This window comes from Xylona heveae (genome assembly GCF_001619985.1).
Source record: "Xylona heveae TC161 unplaced genomic scaffold L228scaffold_2, whole genome shotgun sequence".
Lineage (NCBI taxonomy): Eukaryota > Fungi > Ascomycota > Xylonomycetes > Xylonales > Xylonaceae > Xylona > Xylona heveae.
In genome coordinates this window covers 2,033,584-2,050,078 of record NW_017264194.1, presented here as the reverse complement: position 1 = coordinate 2,050,078, position 16,495 = coordinate 2,033,584, and the positions used below count along the sequence as shown (strand labels likewise).

At 48.4% G+C, this 16,495-nt stretch overlaps 6 protein-coding genes across 6 annotated transcripts; 4 read left to right on the top strand and 2 right to left on the bottom strand.

The window, feature by feature from the left end:
• The first annotated feature begins 162 nt into the window (after positions 1-162).
• On the top strand, positions 163-1,950 carry L228DRAFT_244307 (ATPase family AAA domain-containing protein). The gene is made up of 4 exons (XM_018331889.1): positions 163-411; positions 514-772; positions 840-1,212; positions 1,293-1,950. Exons 1-4 carry the CDS (start codon positions 343-345, stop codon positions 1,798-1,800), a joined length of 1,209 nt encoding a protein of 402 aa, XP_018191018.1. The 5' UTR covers positions 163-342; the 3' UTR covers positions 1,801-1,950.
• A 290-nt stretch (positions 1,951-2,240) lies between these two features.
• On the bottom strand, positions 2,241-3,362 carry L228DRAFT_280701 (hypothetical protein; the record flags this gene model as incomplete). Its single annotated transcript, XM_018335812.1, has 3 exons — positions 3,150-3,362; positions 3,017-3,079; positions 2,241-2,941 (listed from the first exon to the last, which is right to left on the bottom strand). The coding sequence occupies exons 1-3, from the start codon at positions 3,181-3,183 to the stop codon at positions 2,241-2,243; spliced, it is 798 nt and encodes a 265-aa protein (XP_018191017.1). The 5' UTR covers positions 3,184-3,362.
• Positions 3,363-3,625: 263 nt separating this feature from the next.
• L228DRAFT_258882 (hypothetical protein) lies at positions 3,626-6,071 on the top strand. Its single transcript, XM_018334114.1, has 2 exons — positions 3,626-3,949; positions 4,027-6,071. Exons 1-2 carry the CDS (start codon positions 3,674-3,676, stop codon positions 6,007-6,009), a joined length of 2,259 nt encoding a protein of 752 aa, XP_018191016.1. The 5' UTR covers positions 3,626-3,673; the 3' UTR covers positions 6,010-6,071.
• Positions 6,072-6,858: 787 nt separating this feature from the next.
• Positions 6,859-8,134, top strand: L228DRAFT_76949 (EF-hand). The gene is made up of 4 exons (XM_018336844.1): positions 6,859-7,152; positions 7,233-7,373; positions 7,478-7,570; positions 7,628-8,134. The coding sequence occupies exons 1-4, from the start codon at positions 6,972-6,974 to the stop codon at positions 7,654-7,656; spliced, it is 444 nt and encodes a 147-aa protein (XP_018191015.1). The 5' UTR covers positions 6,859-6,971; the 3' UTR covers positions 7,657-8,134.
• On the bottom strand, positions 7,911-8,955 carry L228DRAFT_244304 (hypothetical protein). Its single transcript, XM_018331888.1, has one exon. The coding sequence runs from the start codon at positions 8,846-8,848 to the stop codon at positions 8,333-8,335; it is 516 nt and encodes a 171-aa protein (XP_018191014.1). The 5' UTR covers positions 8,849-8,955; the 3' UTR covers positions 7,911-8,332.
• Positions 8,956-9,138: 183 nt separating this feature from the next.
• On the top strand, positions 9,139-11,952 carry L228DRAFT_244303 (metallopeptidase MepB). The gene is made up of 3 exons (XM_018331887.1): positions 9,139-10,746; positions 10,831-11,474; positions 11,641-11,952. The coding sequence occupies exons 1-3, from the start codon at positions 9,424-9,426 to the stop codon at positions 11,834-11,836; spliced, it is 2,163 nt and encodes a 720-aa protein (XP_018191013.1). The 5' UTR covers positions 9,139-9,423; the 3' UTR covers positions 11,837-11,952.
• Positions 11,953-16,495: the final 4,543 nt, after the last annotated feature.

Below are 16,495 nucleotides of genomic sequence, written 5' to 3'. Positions count from 1 at the left end.
GACATTTTGCTACAGCGCTTCGCTTGATCCGCCAATAGAAGCTGAACCTCGGATCGACCCTTGTGCACGAGCCACTTGATCAGCCACGGAGGAGCCACATACTGAGCCTCTTCATGTGGCGCATCATTATCTGTCGAGAAGCATACAACTCACCGCCGTCCTCGAACACCAGCAATGCTCCTCTGGAGTATATAATAGTGCTATTTGTGTTTCTGTCATATTTTCTGAAACCTCAGCCTCGATCTTTTGTGACCCGGCTTTATACGTCAATTGATTTTCAGCTTTTCTTCACTTTTCCGGCCAAACCTGTCCTTGCGGTTTCCATCGTCCCATTGACTAACCATGGCCCCTGGTCAAGGTCCTGGGCGGAAGTTTCAGCTCTTCCAGGATCTCATCTTAATTGCTGCTGCGGTATGTGTTGTTAAAGTGGAAGCGCTCTTGAATCATACTTCTCTGCTCTTCAGCTCAAATGATCGCCATTAGCCCAATGTCCATTGCTGATCTCTAGTACAGCAGGTCTCAACATACTATGTTGTTAGATATATCCTTTCGCGCCTTGACCCAGAGTCCGATCAGAAGGAGGAAGCAAAGCGAAAAGCAGCAGCATCAACCGCCGCCTTGCGGAGACTGGATGGTCCGTCAAAGGAGAAATCCCGGTCCAACGAGGAGGAGGCGCGACGGCCCCGCAAAGAAGACCTAGTGCTCAATCAGTATGAGCAAACGATTGCGATGGACTTGGTGGCACCAGACGACATCGCAGTAACATTTGAGGGTAAGTTTTTCTGAGGCGGCCGGATGGGTCAAGGCTGAATGTGTCTTGTTCTAACTCTCTTTTTAAGATATTGGCGGTCTCGACGACATCATTGAGGAACTCAAAGAATCCGTCATTTACCCCCTCACCCTCCCGCATCTATATTCGCACACTTCTTCGCTACTTTCGGCGCCTTCTGGCGTGCTGCTGTACGGGCCCCCAGGATGTGGAAAGACCATGTTGGCAAAGGCCCTTGCCCGCGAAAGCGGTGCTTGCTTCATCAACTTACATATTTCCACCTTGACGGAGAAGTGGTACGGAGATTCAAACAAGTTGGTTAATGCAGTTTTCTCGCTGGCGAGAAAGCTTCAACCAGCCATTGTTTTCATTGACGAGATTGATGCTGTGCTGGGAACGCGCAGAAGCGGCGAACATGAGGCCAGCGGCATGGTTAAAGCAGAGTACGTCATGCTCCCCCATTCCTTCAGCAAGCGTTCTATTCCCTGGAAACCCCCCTTACTAATTTTTTTTTCCCATCCAGGTTTATGACACACTGGGATGGGTTAACATCCGCCAGTGCATCCGGACATCCTGCCCGCATCCTGATCCTCGGCGCCACCAATCGCATCCAGGATATTGACGAGGCCATTCTTCGCCGTATGCCGAAAAAGTTCCCTGTTTCCCTTCCATCTGCACACCAACGCCGCCGTATCTTCCAACTTGTGCTTGAGGACACCAAGGTGGACAAGGATCGATTTGATTTGGACCTTTTGGTCCGCGCGACTGCCGGCATGTCGGGAAGCGACATCAAGGAAGCGTGCAGAGATGCTGCGATGGGGCCAGTGCGAGAGCTGATCCGCTCAAAGTCTTCGCGTGGCGAGTCGATGGACCGGGTCAATCCGGGCGAGGTTCGGGGTATTGTTACAGAGGACTTCTTCAACCGTAAAGGGGGCCTGCACATGATTCAGGAAAATTTAACGGATATGGGCCAGCGCGCGCGGATGGCTGAATTTGCTGAATCAGAGTCCCTGACAGAGGAAACCGATTAATTGATTTAATCCTGTATTTGCGGCTGAATGCTGGTTATTTATGGGGATAGGACGATCTGCTGCTCCTTTTTTTGAATATAGTCATGGTTCTAGGCGTCTTGCGGGCACTATAGTCAAGGTAGATTAGAGAATGCATTTACGACTTGAGACCTTTTCCAAGGTTTTGTTTCACTTTTTCTTGAGTATTAGAAATAATCTGAATTCAAATTGCAAAATGCATATTATTCCTGAAAAAAAGCTCCTTCTAATATGCAAATACCGCTCCAGCCCATGCTCATAATGTCATTAACGCACAGCTTAATGCCAAGTGAATAGGGTATGATTCACGACCCGCCAGCCAGTAAGGAAAAGAAGAAGAAAAAAACACAAAGGTGAGACGGAGTTCAGAAGCAATGCATGCTCATGAGAAATCGAAAGAAATGTATGCTGAGCGAGAGCCCTCAAGGCTTGGCTGCCGATGGACCGCTGCTGTAATACTCGTCCTGCTGGGACTTCAATTTGTCGCTGAGACCAGCTTTGTGCTTTCTACCGATACCCTCCCAAAACACCTCTCTCTCTCGGAGAATGTCCTCGGCCCAGGCCTTAACTTCAGGTAGCACTATACGAGTGGCGACATACGAGAACTCCTGCAAGTCAATGGCGCCCTCGTGTGCGCGCTCATATTCCACCATCTGCAGGAGAAGCTCGACCTTATCGATATCGTGGACGTATTTAGATTCGAGCGTCTCGCCGTCCTCGTATTCCTGCCAAATAGCACGAATCTGCTCCCCAGTCCCAGCGCTTGGCACTCTGCCAAGAAGCGATTTGCAGATGAAATCCATAGTCTCGGCCTCGCGGCGCGACTTCTCCGCCTTGGGCACGCCGTCAACAGGAGTAATATCGCCGACCAGGGCCTCCGCCATGTCGTGAACGAGCGCCATGCGCGTGCAGCGCTGCACGTCAATACGAGAGGCCAGCGAAGGGGGAGCAAACATTGTGAGCAGCGACATTCGGTACATGTGGTCCGAGATGGATTCGCCGTGGTTGATATTGAATCGTCGCCATCCTTCTCGCTTAGTCGTCTTGAGCCGCTCTAGAAGGTGGAAAAATGGGACAGGAGAGGTCGTGTTTGCCTCCAATGGCGTGGACAATGTCGATACAACTAGTAAGTATATTCGTCAGTCGCGTTTGGAATGCCGCAATGCGGGATTTTAATGGGCCCGGTATCTGTACGAACCTGAGTCTACAGACCACTGCTGCTCTTGCGACGAAGGGGGAGTCATGGTGGCTGCTTCGGAGACTGTAGAAGGTTTTGTGTCAATTGACAAATTCTATGATACCAAAGCATGAATTTATAGGAATGAGCTCACCTGGAGCACCGTTCGTGGGAGCGGCTGAGACCATATCGAAAGTGAATGGTAGATCAGAGTGAAAGGTTCAAAATGAAAGAAATCAAAAGGCTAGAGAATTGGAGATTTCAGAACTCCAGATATATTTACAAAGAATACCCTCAGAGTCACTTGAGAGAATAAAGGAGAAAGGTCGAGAAGATGAAGAAGAGTGGGAACATGCATGGTCATGCGCATTTATCAAGCAGGCGGCGGGGCATCTCGGCTCTCCAGCGTCGTTTGTCTCTCTGGTTCCCGTCAAACACGGAGGCGGTGTGTCGCGGCAGAATTACGCTGTCAACATCGCCCACAACAACAATCGTCCAATCACCAGCTTGTTTTATCAAACGTTCCACTCACCGCTTCACGTGGGGTTTTCCCAAACTCGCGACAAGCACATGAAGCTTATCTATCATCAAGCCATGCTCTGTGCGACGTAATGCACAACAAACTTTACAAAACACTGCAAAATTAAATATACCTTGTTTACATTGCTTTCCTCCGCCATGTCTTCAAGGACCGCAGCAACCATTAGGCCACCGCAGATCAGCAGGGGTCCAAATACCTCCCAGCCTGCACCAGAACACATCCCTTCAAACATCAATCTCTTTCTGACAAATTTGCGTCTACTCGACTTGCATTTGCGTTCAGACTGGCCATCAATCACCCCACAGACCTTTTCTACCAAGATTGCTCTCCAGAACCAAAAGGCGCGAATCTCCAGCGTAGAATGGGCTTTATTCCGACTTTTTGAGATCTGGAATCCTATAGAAACGAAAAATGTATGTACTGCTATTTTGAAACATACAAATCAACATTACTCTCTGGGTGTCCAAACAACTAATGCCGTAATGTTCAGAAACTGCGGCCATTCTTTCCGCCTCTTGAGCCTTTGCAGTCGCTGAACCTTCGCGCGGCGCTATTCCGTGCCCTCAATGATCTCAAGAAAGATGGTATCCTTGGACGGGATACAGTCCTTCGAAAGACCATGCTGGACGAATGTAAGGGCGAGAAACTGGAGGAAGTCCTCATGATCTTTTCCGCCGCCGTACTCAAAAAAGTCATCCTGAGCGAAAAGATTCCGGACGGTGTATCAAGCCTCATGATGAAGCTCTCAACAACATCTTACATGTCCGCTAAGGATCAAAAGCTTCTGTTGCCGCTTACCATTGCCCACAGAGGGAGCCTAGTTGCTGCTTTGCAAAGAAAGCAAAATGTTGCGACCAGATATGCCGAATTCAGCGCCATACTCAGAGCAAAGCAGGAACAGATCGACGAGCAAAGAGAAAAGGCTGAAAAAGAATTGAAGGAGAGTTCACATCAGGAGCTGAGCGATGCCGAAGTTGAAATGTTGAAATCAGAACTGAGAGCAAACTGGTTGGGCGATCCTCAATGGCTAAAGCTCTTAGTGGAGGGCGAAGGGACAGGAGCTGCTGATCCTCTTCTGGCCTTGCCATTCCATGAGATCTCGGCCAAGGTCAAGGAAGGGACAATGAAAGATCTGAAATCAGGAGCTACTACAGGACTACTGGAAGATCTCAATGCACGTGTAACGGAGCAGCGGTTGCGACTTCATCGGTGGAAGTTGTTCCGCGAAAATTTCCTCAAACGCGATGAGAGCCGTCAAGTGGACATGTCCAAACAAGAAAAGAAGAAGCAGAATATTCTGTCGTTACGGTTCTCAGAACACACCGACCTTGTGCCGGGTAAACTCAACGGATTGTATACAACTGGAAATGTTCCGCATCATTCTTCTGCCGCGGTGAAATTTGATCCTTCCTCGCATGCTGCTTTCGACTATCAGAACATGACGCAAAAGCTAATTTCAGAGTTGGAGAATGTTGGAAAGGCAAAAAGGAAGGCAAAACCTATACAGAGTGCTCGACATGGACATTCATTATCAGCGACAATTGCTCTCGCAAAAGAAACAGAAAAGCAACATGAAAATCCTGAGCGGTTTGGTCTGGACGCTGACAGTGTCGACAAGCCACTTGGCTCCGGACACATTCCAGGGAGGGGCGAAAGCGATGTTGAAATTGGCGCGACCAATTTGGAAGAGCCCGAACCCTCATCTGAGCAACCATCAGTTCCTGTTAAAGATTATTCTCACATGAGTCCTACGGCAGAATTAGACGATGATGGAGCCAATATCGATACTAGCGTTGAAATGAGCAATGAGCAAAGTGCACGTATCAACAATGAGCACGATCTACAACGGAGGCAGTCACAGGGCGCGAGACATTCAATTGGGCTCAGCGAAGAGGATATGATTGCAGAAAAGATCGTTTTCTCGATAGCAAATGCTGAGCCTTCGCCCGTCAAGCCACAACGACCCCTCGCTGAGCGTGCGCGAATGTCTTTGCGATTTTCAAACTTGGGATTCATGGAAGAAATGGTGAAGGACCAACCGCCCGAGATTAACATCGAGGACGCTCACCAGGAGCATATTCAATCCTCGGATGAAACAGACCAGAAACTTTCCCTGGCCGATCGGACACGGAAATCAATGTCGAGCGCATCTTCTCTGCAAAGGTCTGACGATGGGAACGAAGCAATAACGGCAAACCTACTTCCTAACAATCCATTTGAGACTCCATTGAAAGCTTCCGGCAAAGGTGATGCATCCAGGGCATCTACCCCCCGAGAGGAATTGTTTAGTGCGGAAGCAGAGTATGCCAGCGTATTCAAAAGCAGGCCGAAAATTGCAGTCAGCCCCACAATCTCGCCGATAAGAGATGGTTTCTTGCCTGGACTTGAGGTCGAAGCTGAATCTGATGAGAATGACGAGCTAGAAGAAGCTTGGGGTAGCTCCCCACTTGTCCGAACAGCGCGGAGAATCTGAATTTCTACAGCACTATTTGCGTATATAGATTAAGATCTAATCCTGATAATGGATCCCCGTCCATACAGCTGTGCGAGATGTCCTGCAATTCCTTGGCATGTTTTTTAATCTTATTGTCGTGACTGATTACAAAAATAATGCGGGTTTATCTTTCTCAATCGATTTAAGATTCGATACGAATTATGAGAGTCTGCCAATCTCATTTTTATCTTTGTACAATTTCGGAGTATACATGTGATTGACATCCCTAGGCGGATAGTGCAGGAGCGGAACTTTGTGATGTTGTTGATCGTTCTGTGGGTGCCATAGCAACCAAGCCACAATGACCAGGGATCGGTGATAACTTCAGCACGGCCCAAAGCCCCTCGACAAGAAGTGGGTAAACACAGCAGTCTCTCCACATTACTATTACTACTCATCAATCGTCTACACTAACCACTCTGCTGTCGTCCTTCAAGCACACGTTCAATCTGCATTCCAACAATCCTAGCACAGACGCCCCATTGTCTTTTATCACATATCGTGTCCACCTGCAAGAACTATGGTACGTCTCTGCCCTGTTCTCTGCCCGTACTCTACTCGCACGCAAAAAATGGGAGTCGTTTGAGGGACCCTGGCGTCGGCCCGGCCGCTCCTTCCCGATCTGGGCGACCGACTTCCCTTGGGGGAAGTTGGAACCAAAGCAGGCCGCGCCAACAACAGGATTCCCAAACAGCGATCAATAATACTGCGCATGCGTCTCTGGCTGGTTTACATTTGATTCTGCATCTCTTCAACATTTTGAAATCTGCACGATCATCAACTCTGTCTCCTTGCTCTACGTCTTCTATTCCCAATCGCAAAGGCCCTTGCACGCTCTTCCATAAGCTCTTCACAGCGGGACACTTCTCCTTCTTGATTCGAATCCTTCTACATTTGCTTCGCTTTGCTTTACTTGGGATTCTCAATCCATTTCATCAAACATGTCGAACGCACACTCACTCGATCAGTCTTCTGCCAACTACAAGGAAGCCTTTGCGCTCTTCGATAAGCGCGGCAACGGCCAGGTTGCCCTCGAGTCTCTCGGCGACCTCCTCCGCGCATGCGGTCAGAATCCGACTCTCGCGGAGGTTTCTGAGCTCGAACAAGCTGCTGGAGGCGATTGTAAGTGAATGGACCTCCTTGCTCTGGCGCGCGAATATATTGCCTATCGAGATGATCGACTAACGCACTCCGCCAATTAGTTGACTATGAGTCGTTTGTGAAGCTCCTCAACCGGCCTGGCGGTTTCCGCGACCCGGGCGAGCCCGAGGAGTATTGTCGCGGTTTCCAGGTCTTTGATAAAGACCTGACTGGATATATCGCTGTCGGACAGCTCAAGTACAGTATGTTCTCCTGGATAAAGGGCGGAATCATTGCGGAGCCCCCCACTTTGCTCGAATGGCCGTGGCAGGCTTTTCTCGGACCAGAGAGGCTGATGCTCCTTTAGTTTTGATGAATTTGGGCGAGAAGATGACTGAAGAGGAAGTTAACGAACTTCTGAAGGGTGTTGATACCACTGGCGACAATGTCAACTACGTCGGTAAGATCGTCCGGTCGAGCTCCTAAATTTGATTTCAAAATGCTGACGGAATGATAGATCTTGTCCGGACCATTCTCGCAAACTAAATGCAACGCCTATGATTTTATCAATAATCACATTTTGAGGCTCCACGGAAGTAGGCCTATTCTCCTCTCGAGATGAGACGATAAGGGTCCGTCAATTTGCAATTCTCGATTCGCATCCTTCCTAGCCACTTTGTGGGAAATACTTTGATACGCATCATTCAGTTCGACCAAACACGTTTATTGCTTCACACGGAATACGCAACTCACGAAAGCGATTCTGAAACGAATTACTTTGAAAGGTTTTTGTTGGGTTTGGGTTTCTTTTCAGTCAGAGCGGTCTCTTTTCGTGGCCGCCGGTGTCTGGATACATAGCGGTCGCATAATATCATGGTTACAGTCCACCTCACAACTTCTGTAGATAAGGGTCATTTGCCCTTTTTCCTAGCTCTAGCCCAAAGCAGCTTGAATTCCAAATGACTTGGCTTTCTCTTCTTTCATTGGTGATATGCTTGAAGATGGCCTACGCCTAATGCAAATCATAAGAACTCCTGAAGCGCCTTGCTAGTAGGTCGTTCGTTACGCCAGAAAAGACCTTGTATGATATCCTGCCCATAACTCCCAATCAACAGATGTTTATAAATCCTATAGAGGACGCAGATGTTCTGGGAAAAGCTGCTTCTTTCCGATCGCTTTTCCTAGTCCGTTTGTCTACCTGGCCAATATGGACCAAATGCCATCAAGCTATCAGAGGAATCATCTTTTCTATCTCATTCGCGGGGCCTTTCTCTTCCAGCATCTCTTTGGTCCTTACTAAGCCCTCGGGAAGAAGGTATACCACTTTTCGTTCGCCCTCTAGCACATATCCCACAGCAACTCTGCAGCGACCGCAGCGGTACAGCACCCGCTTCTCGAAGCCATCTTCGCGGCGCACCACGAGCGCCTTGGGTGAGATCACGGTATTGACAAACACGCTCTGAGTATCTCCCGACTGCTTGTCATCCTCCTCATCCTCGCCTTCCGCATCACCTGCGGTTCCAGCCTCGGCCGCCGCTATACCTGAAGACTTAGGATTGCTCGTCGCGTCCGCATTGAGAGATTTCAGAGGAAGTATCAAGGCTTTATCGAGTCCAGAATGTTGCCGTCGAGGAAGGTCTGAGAGGTTATATGTTGTCGCGAGAAGAGTTTGGCTGCAGATGCAATGGTAGGTGTTGATTGCATGAGAGGGCGAGGCCGGTCCCTCTTGGGTTGACATTGTTGTCGAAACGTGATCGCAAGGAGCAATTTGTAAACCCCCGCGCTAGTATTTGGTTCGATGATATTTTTCGGAATGACCGACAAATGTGTTTGCGCAAGTTCAGCAGCTGGTTGAGCATTTGCTCGTTCAAAGACCCTTTTTCGGATTATTCCGCCGTTCCTATGACGATGGACGAATTGCCGGGTAAGCAACGGGTTAAGCGCTCGGTCTTTTGCAACGCCGATGGTTGTCATACGTCGTATGAGAAGTACAGCTGAGCTACTCCTGCAGCTCTCTTGAGGGGTCAATGTTGATGCCAAAACAATACATTTCAAATCTGCCATTCTTTCTATATATCAATCATTTATAAAAAGATTTCTGGATTCGGACTTCCTCTGAAGAGGGTCGTCAACGTGGCTACTCATCGAATCTTTAGATTATTCTTCATCGTTCTTTTCATTTTCGTCGCACTCTACTTCATCGTGGCGTTTCCGTCGAGAGTCGCGCCACGAGTCTCATTGCTCCTCGGACAGCTCAGGCCTCAATTTACTCGACCCCAGAGCTGGTCATCACGGCCACTTACCAACGCGAGTATGGCTGCTCAGGCTTACCGGTCGCCTCCGCAGGCACCCCCAAAGTTCACGGCAACCCCGAAATCCTTGGTTGAAGATACCAAGAGACTCATTGCCAAGTCTCGCGGCCTTCAGGACAAGCTTGCGGCAGATCTCAACGAGGGCAATGCAACTTTTAAAAATGTGCTGGTGCCCATGGCGCACGATGAGAATACTATGGCGCTCGAATCGAACATTATCGGTTTCTACCAGGCCGTGTCGACGGACCAAGGCTTGCGAGATGCATCCACTGAAGCTGAGAAGCTCTTGGATGAGTTCTCAATTGAGTCGGCGATGCGTGAGGATATTTTCAAGCTGGTCGATGCTGCGCTGAAGAAGGGCGAGAAGCTGGATCCTGAATCCCAGCGTCTGCTCGAGAAGGAGCACAAGAGCTACATTCGGAATGGGCTTGGGCTCCCTGCCGGCCCGAAGCGTGATAGATTCAAGGAGATCAAGATGCGGCTAAGCCAGCTTAGCATCATCTTCCAGAAGAACCTGAATGAAGAGACGGGCGGTATTTGGTTTACGCCTGAAGAATTGGACGGTGTCCCAGAGGATATTGTGTCTAATCTGAAGAAGGGCGAGGGCGAGAATGCCGGCAAGGTTTGGCTGACGTTCAAGTACCCGGACCTTTTCCCGACCTTGAAGTATGCCAAGAATGCAGACGTTCGAAAGAAGGTCTTCATAAACAATGAGAACAAGTGCAATCAGAACGTGCCGCTGTTCCGTGAGGCCATAATCTTGCGTGACGAGGCGGCTCGATTGCTCGGTTACCCTAACCATGCAGCCTTTAGAATCGAAGACAAGATGGCGAAGACGCCTGAGACGGTTGACGAGTTCTTGGGTGATTTGCGCACCCGACTCACGGCCGGCGGCAAATCCGAGATTGACAATCTCAAGAGTCTGAAAAAGGAGGACCTTAAAAATCGCGGTCTTGACAAAGCTTACGATGGCAACTACTATCTCTGGGATCACCGCTTTTATGACAGATTATTGGTCGAGCAGCAGTATTCCCTCGATCACCAGAAGATTGCCGAGTATTTCCCATTGCAGACTACGATTCGCGGCATGCTCCAGATTTTCGAAGAGATTTTCGGTCTCGTCTTTGTCGAACTCACTGGCAAGGAGCGGGATGCGATTTCAGAGACTGGCAAGGGTTCCGACATTGTCTGGCACGAGGATGTGCAAGTCTTCAGCGTATGGGATGACGAGGGTGAAGGCGGCAAGTTTTCGGGCTACCTCTACCTCGACCTTTTCCCTCGTGAGGGCAAGTACGGTCACGCCGCCAACTTCAACCTCCAACCGGTTCGTGATTCTATAGCTTTTGACTACAGTATATGTGTTCTTTCAAAAGTCGCCAAAATGCTAACGTAAGATTGCAAAATCCAGGGTTTCATTGATGAGAACGGCAAGCGGCGCTACCCAGCCACGGCACTGGTGTGCAACTTCTCGAAGCCGACGCCTAAGAAACCAAGTCTGCTGAAGCACGAGGAGGTTGTTACCCTCTTCCACGAGCTCGGTCACGGTATCCATGACCTTGTTGGCCGCACCATCTACTCCCGCTTCCACGGAACAAACACGGTGCGAGACTTTGTCGAGGCTCCCAGCCAAATGCTTGAGAACTGGTGCTGGACACCCTCGCAGTTGAAGTCACTCAGTCGGCATTACTCGTCATTGTCGGGCGAGTACATGCAGGCATACATGGAATCCGCTCCGGCCGGCACCGAGAAGCCGTCGGAGCGTCTTCCGGACGAGCTCATCAAAAAGCTCATCGATACTAAGCACGTCAACGATGCGTTATTCAACCTCCGCCAGCTTCACTTTGGCATCTTCGACATGACCGTGCATGAGCCCGAGGACCACGAGGCCGTGGAGAAGCTCAAGGTCTCGGAGAAGTATAACACTCTCCGCAAGGAGATTAGCTTGATCGACGGCCCGGAGGTCCTGGGTGCGCCAAACGACTGGGGTCACGGTCAGGCTACCTTTGGCCATCTGATTGGCGGGTACGATGCCGGATATTATGGCTACCTCAGGTGAGTCAATCCTCCACTGTCCTTTGATCCCATCCAATCCTTCCTTCTCGACTTTCTGATTGCCCGCTTCTTTCTTAACGCGCGCCCCGCTCCGCCCTACCCCATTCCCCCGCGTTCTAGTAAAGTAGCCCAACTTCGCTAACCCGTTTCTATCCCCTCCCCACAGCTCGCAAGTTTACTCCACAGACATGTTCTACACCGTCTTCAAGTCGAACCCAATGAACGCAAAGGAGGGCCGTCGGTACCGCCACACCGTCCTCGAACGTGGCGGCAGTCAGGAAGAGATGCAGACCCTCATCGACTTCCTTGGCCGGAAGCCCAGCACCGAGGCCTTTTACAAGGAACTAGGCATCAGCAAGTAAACCTTTTGGGAGCATTCTTTTGCTCTATATTCTTTTTGAAACCCCAAAACTCTAGCATGTATCATGTTCCGTATAGCCTGTCGCATAACACATGGCATGTAGCTTGTGCGAAGTAGCATTAAATGAGTAAAACGAAAATCAAATATAATTTATATAAAAGTATCGTGACCATATCCATATTCCTCGTTGTTCGATGCTAGAAATTTCCAAGTCTTTTTTCGCTTCCGTTTTGAGTTCCAATCCCTGTCTCTTTTGTTATTCGTCTCATCTTTGTCTCCTTTTTCGTCCATTTCATTTTCGTCTCCTTGTTAGTCCACCACATCTTTGTCTCCTTTTGGTCCACCTCATTCTTTTACCCCCGGAGGACAAGTCCGCGCAAAACATGTCAGTCTGTTTCCCCTACACATACAACCTACACGTAGACTGTACGTCATCGCTGCCACATCATATCATATCATATCAACTCATATCATCTCATGTCATGCGACCTGCATGTTTCCTTTTGAATGTGAGTGTGACTGTCAGTTATGACTGTTGACGGGTAAGTTATCCGGGCCGGAAGTAATACCCGTTTCCGTTCTTATTTTATTATTTTTTTTAATTTGATTATTTTTATTCATTTCTTGTGTATGACTTGATCGTTGTATATAGGATGGTACGTAGACGTGAATCATACTTGCCACATCCATTTCCATTTTCATTTCCATTTTCATTTTCATTTCGCCCTCTAGCAAATACCCCGTGATACCCTGTAAGGTTTGAATAATGTAGGTTGTAAGGTTGTAAGGTTGTAGGGTTGTAGGATGTAGGATGTAGGATGTAGGATGTAAACTTGTTAAACTGGTGTCAGATTACCATACGCGCCTACTCCGGGAACTTTATTCGTCGGGGACGCTGGAGTGCGAGCCGCCGGCCGCCGGAACAGTGGACATTGGGATATTGAGGACTGGAGGTAGGACGTAGGATGTAGGACGGGATGTTGGATGGTGGAGCTCTGTGCAGATGTGCAGAGGCGAGCATTCCGGGATATATATCCGTTGTGAGGATCGTAATGGGTACGTGACATGTGCTTATTTGAGTGACTGTCTGACTGTTTCCCTTTAATCATTGTGTTTTGTATTGTACTTATCTTCTATAATCGGTCTCTTTTATTTTTCTACGTTGGTATAACCGCATATATAATTTAATATGCATTTTTCTATCAAAAAAAAAAAAAAAAAAAGAGACAAAAGGAAACCCGAGAAAGACACCAGGAAAAAGGTTGTTTAGCGGAAAAAAAAAAAAAAGCCCGAAGGAAACGTGAGAGAGAAGAAGAAGAAGAAGAAGAAGAAGAAGAAGAAGAAGAAAGAAATGTACCTAGATAGATGAAAAGAAATAAAGGTGGATAGACAGAACGAAAAGAGACTGAATAGTAATGTAAAATCACGTAAACGCAGAGTCGATGGGAGGAGATCAGATCGGATGTTCCGACGTCAGAGTTCTCTACAACAAACTCCACCCCACTTTTGCGGAGCCGGGCTCCGTGCCCGGTGCCGCCGTGAGGTAATTTCCTATATAGTATTAGCGGGTCAACTTAGGGGGAGGAGCAGGACGAGGAACGAAAGCTTCGGAACCAGCCTCCCATCCACTGGTTAGCCACTGTGGCACTTTTCCCTGGGATGAAAGAGGGGAACCAAGGGGTGCGCGAATGCCCGGAAAAGGAAATTAGCGGGAAATATGACGATTTTTTGTTTGCCGGAGAAGTGTCCCCGAGGGTCCGTGTTGAACCTTTCTGCGCCCCCCCCGTCAAGGGTTCCCGTCTCCCCGTGTCTTTAGGCTCCAGGGGAGGATCCATACGGAGTCGGGTCCTAGCTGGGGCTACTTTTATGCTACGTGTATGAGTTCGCTCTGAAAATTGAGCAGAAAAACGTAAACGACATAAAATCAAATTGGAAAATAAAATACGAGTAAGGGTTTGGGCACTTGTCATACTTACAGTAAACCCATAAGACACGGACGGGAGACCCAAGTTCCTTAGCACAACCTATAGGTATTAGGTAGTAGGTAGGTAGGTAAATACAGAGTACACCCAGCAAACATGAAGACGATTTTTGGGGGCTCTTTTTTTTCGGTTAATGACGCATAACAGCATGGATGGGAAAAGGAGTACGGAGTAACCACATTTGAATGCTCACTGTACTGCGATTGGTCCGGCGAATTGGCCGGTGCAAGGCACCCGAGGGGAAACGAGAATCGACAGGCAGGAATTCCTCTCTGAATCGTTTATTATTTGAAAGATTCTTCTTTAAAGAAAATAATAATAATAATAAGAAGAAGATCATAATAGTATTTACCGGGAACGAACCCGACCAGACAAACCTTGGAAAGAACATATCACGAGGGCATGGTCGATTGCCACAAAGACATAAGGTTGAAATGGAAAAAAAAAAGCCTACTATTGGGCATTGGATGGCTTCTCCGACCCATCATGTCATTGATGGGCTGGCCCGGCTGAACTTCCCGGTCAAAGCCTCTTCCGCTGGGAAACCTAGGTAGTTTTAGCTACACCTCTTTTCTCCGGACAAAGTATAGTCAGCATTAAAGGCAGGGGAATCTTATTCTCTTTAATTGGATATTCAAGCATGACTAGTTTTCCCCACCACTGTCAGCTGCGGGAGCTCTGATTCCTGAGAGGAGTTAAATCGGTCCTGTGTAGATGTCATTCTGCACTAAACAAGATGAAACTTGAACTGTACCTTGTGTGTGTGGACTCGTACTGGGTAGAGAGAACTGTCCACACGAGACAGCCTAACCTCTCTTGAGAGTATTTTGTCTCCACACTGCCTGAAAGAGTGGCAAAAATTGTCCGTTAAGCATGTGCCCTCAGCCATGCCTCCTCCATAATAGCTTAAAAGCAGAACAGCGAATCCCCATCTCGGATTTTCTCTTAGCCTTCTTCTCTGGGAAAACAGAAAAACGGGTTGCCATGGGTTTGTTACGTTTCCAAGACGGTTCAAAAGCCGTTTGATCCGGCATTGGGAAGCGTATCCGGAGCAAAAGGTCGAACCAATTGGGTGGAATGGACGTGAGACGAATGTACGTTACGTCTCCGGAAGGTACAGGGACCCTCGAAATCAGAAATTCCCAATTAGACAAAACCTCCCATAATAAAGCCTCTCGATCCTTGGGATCGGCCGATTCCCTGCATTGCCCTGATATCATTTTGGGGCGATTCCATTCTTCGAATTGCGTAGATGATTCGTAATTTGCATCTAATGTTGTTTCTGTGAAGAAAACGGTTGAATAAAGCACAGAGGACCGTGCAGTGAACCAGTCGCCACCTGTCAGTTTTGAACTATTTTTCAGTATGTACTAATTCCGAGGATCTTCGCGTGAGACATCCAGAAATATCGACCACAAAGATCTCGAACGTACCGATTTAGATAAGAGACCTAGGTTGGTAAGGGTTTCCGTTCCCAGGTGCCGAGGAATCTGGTGTTCGAAGCCCAAAATTCCCCTTATAGAAGGCTTGAAAAGTAATCGTTGCCAATTGAGTGGGAAAAGAGCCCCCGTCGCCCCTAGGGGTTGGTCTAGGTCCGTGACGCTACATAGCCTTTAGGTAGGGGAAACCCCATTGGCTACCCATTCTGCCTCTTTCTGTACGAGTCAGGACCTTTACCCGTTCCTTCCTCCCAATCAATGGGATATGGGAAACGGTCTTTCCCTTACTCCGTACTCCACCGAAAACCTCAGACTGAGAGCGCCATCTTAAGCGCTATTAGCCCGCGTGCCACGACGCCTCCCTAGTGGTTAGGGCGAAAGGACAGACTGACCGCTTCCCCGACAAGATTGTTTTCCCTCCCTTGTGATCTTTAAATCTTGGAATACACGCCCCTCACACTCCAGCAAATCAGACGATAATAAATATTGATATTTAGGCTGGCTTAGTCTGCCCGCATGGCTGACATGGAAGGCTGAGATTTATTAGTGGGGAAATTAAAAAAGCTAGCCATCCAAGTTCGCCATCAAGCCCGCCAATTGGATCTGATCTTTTATTGCTGGCTTTCAGAAGCTCCTCCGAATCTCCGTATATGCCCATATTCCTCTTCGTTGTCGAACCTGACACGATGCTTCGAACATGACAACAAGGTTACCGAACACCAGCCGTGTTGTCTCTTGGATCATTATACCCTTATTTGTCTCAGAGGAAAAGGACCCTTGATTTGATCGTAATCTTTCAATGTCAGGCTACAGGGCTATCCGTCCCTCAGAGCCTGGACGAAGCAGTTTCGATCCTGGCAATAACCAGAGCGAATCGAGCGAAGCTACTGGGAGATCCGCAGGTGAGAAAAGGCGACGAACTCCGGCCCATGTCACACGCAATGCTTGTGTGAACTGCAAGCGATCTAGAGCAAAGGTAGCGTTGAATGGCACTTTGTCTGCGTTCTTCCTGTTCCTCTTGTGTCTGCTTCTATAAGGTCGACGTTCTGCTCTGCCTGACCTCCCTCATCAGAGGTCGCACACTTTCTCTGCATCGACCCTATAAGACAAGTTCTTGTTGAGGAGAAGATATTCTTTTTTTTTTTTTTTTTTTTTTTTAGCTCGTTTCATTCCTTGATGACCCTTTTTTTTTTCTTGCCTTACTAGCTTAAATGATATTGGTCCAGACTTGAATATTAT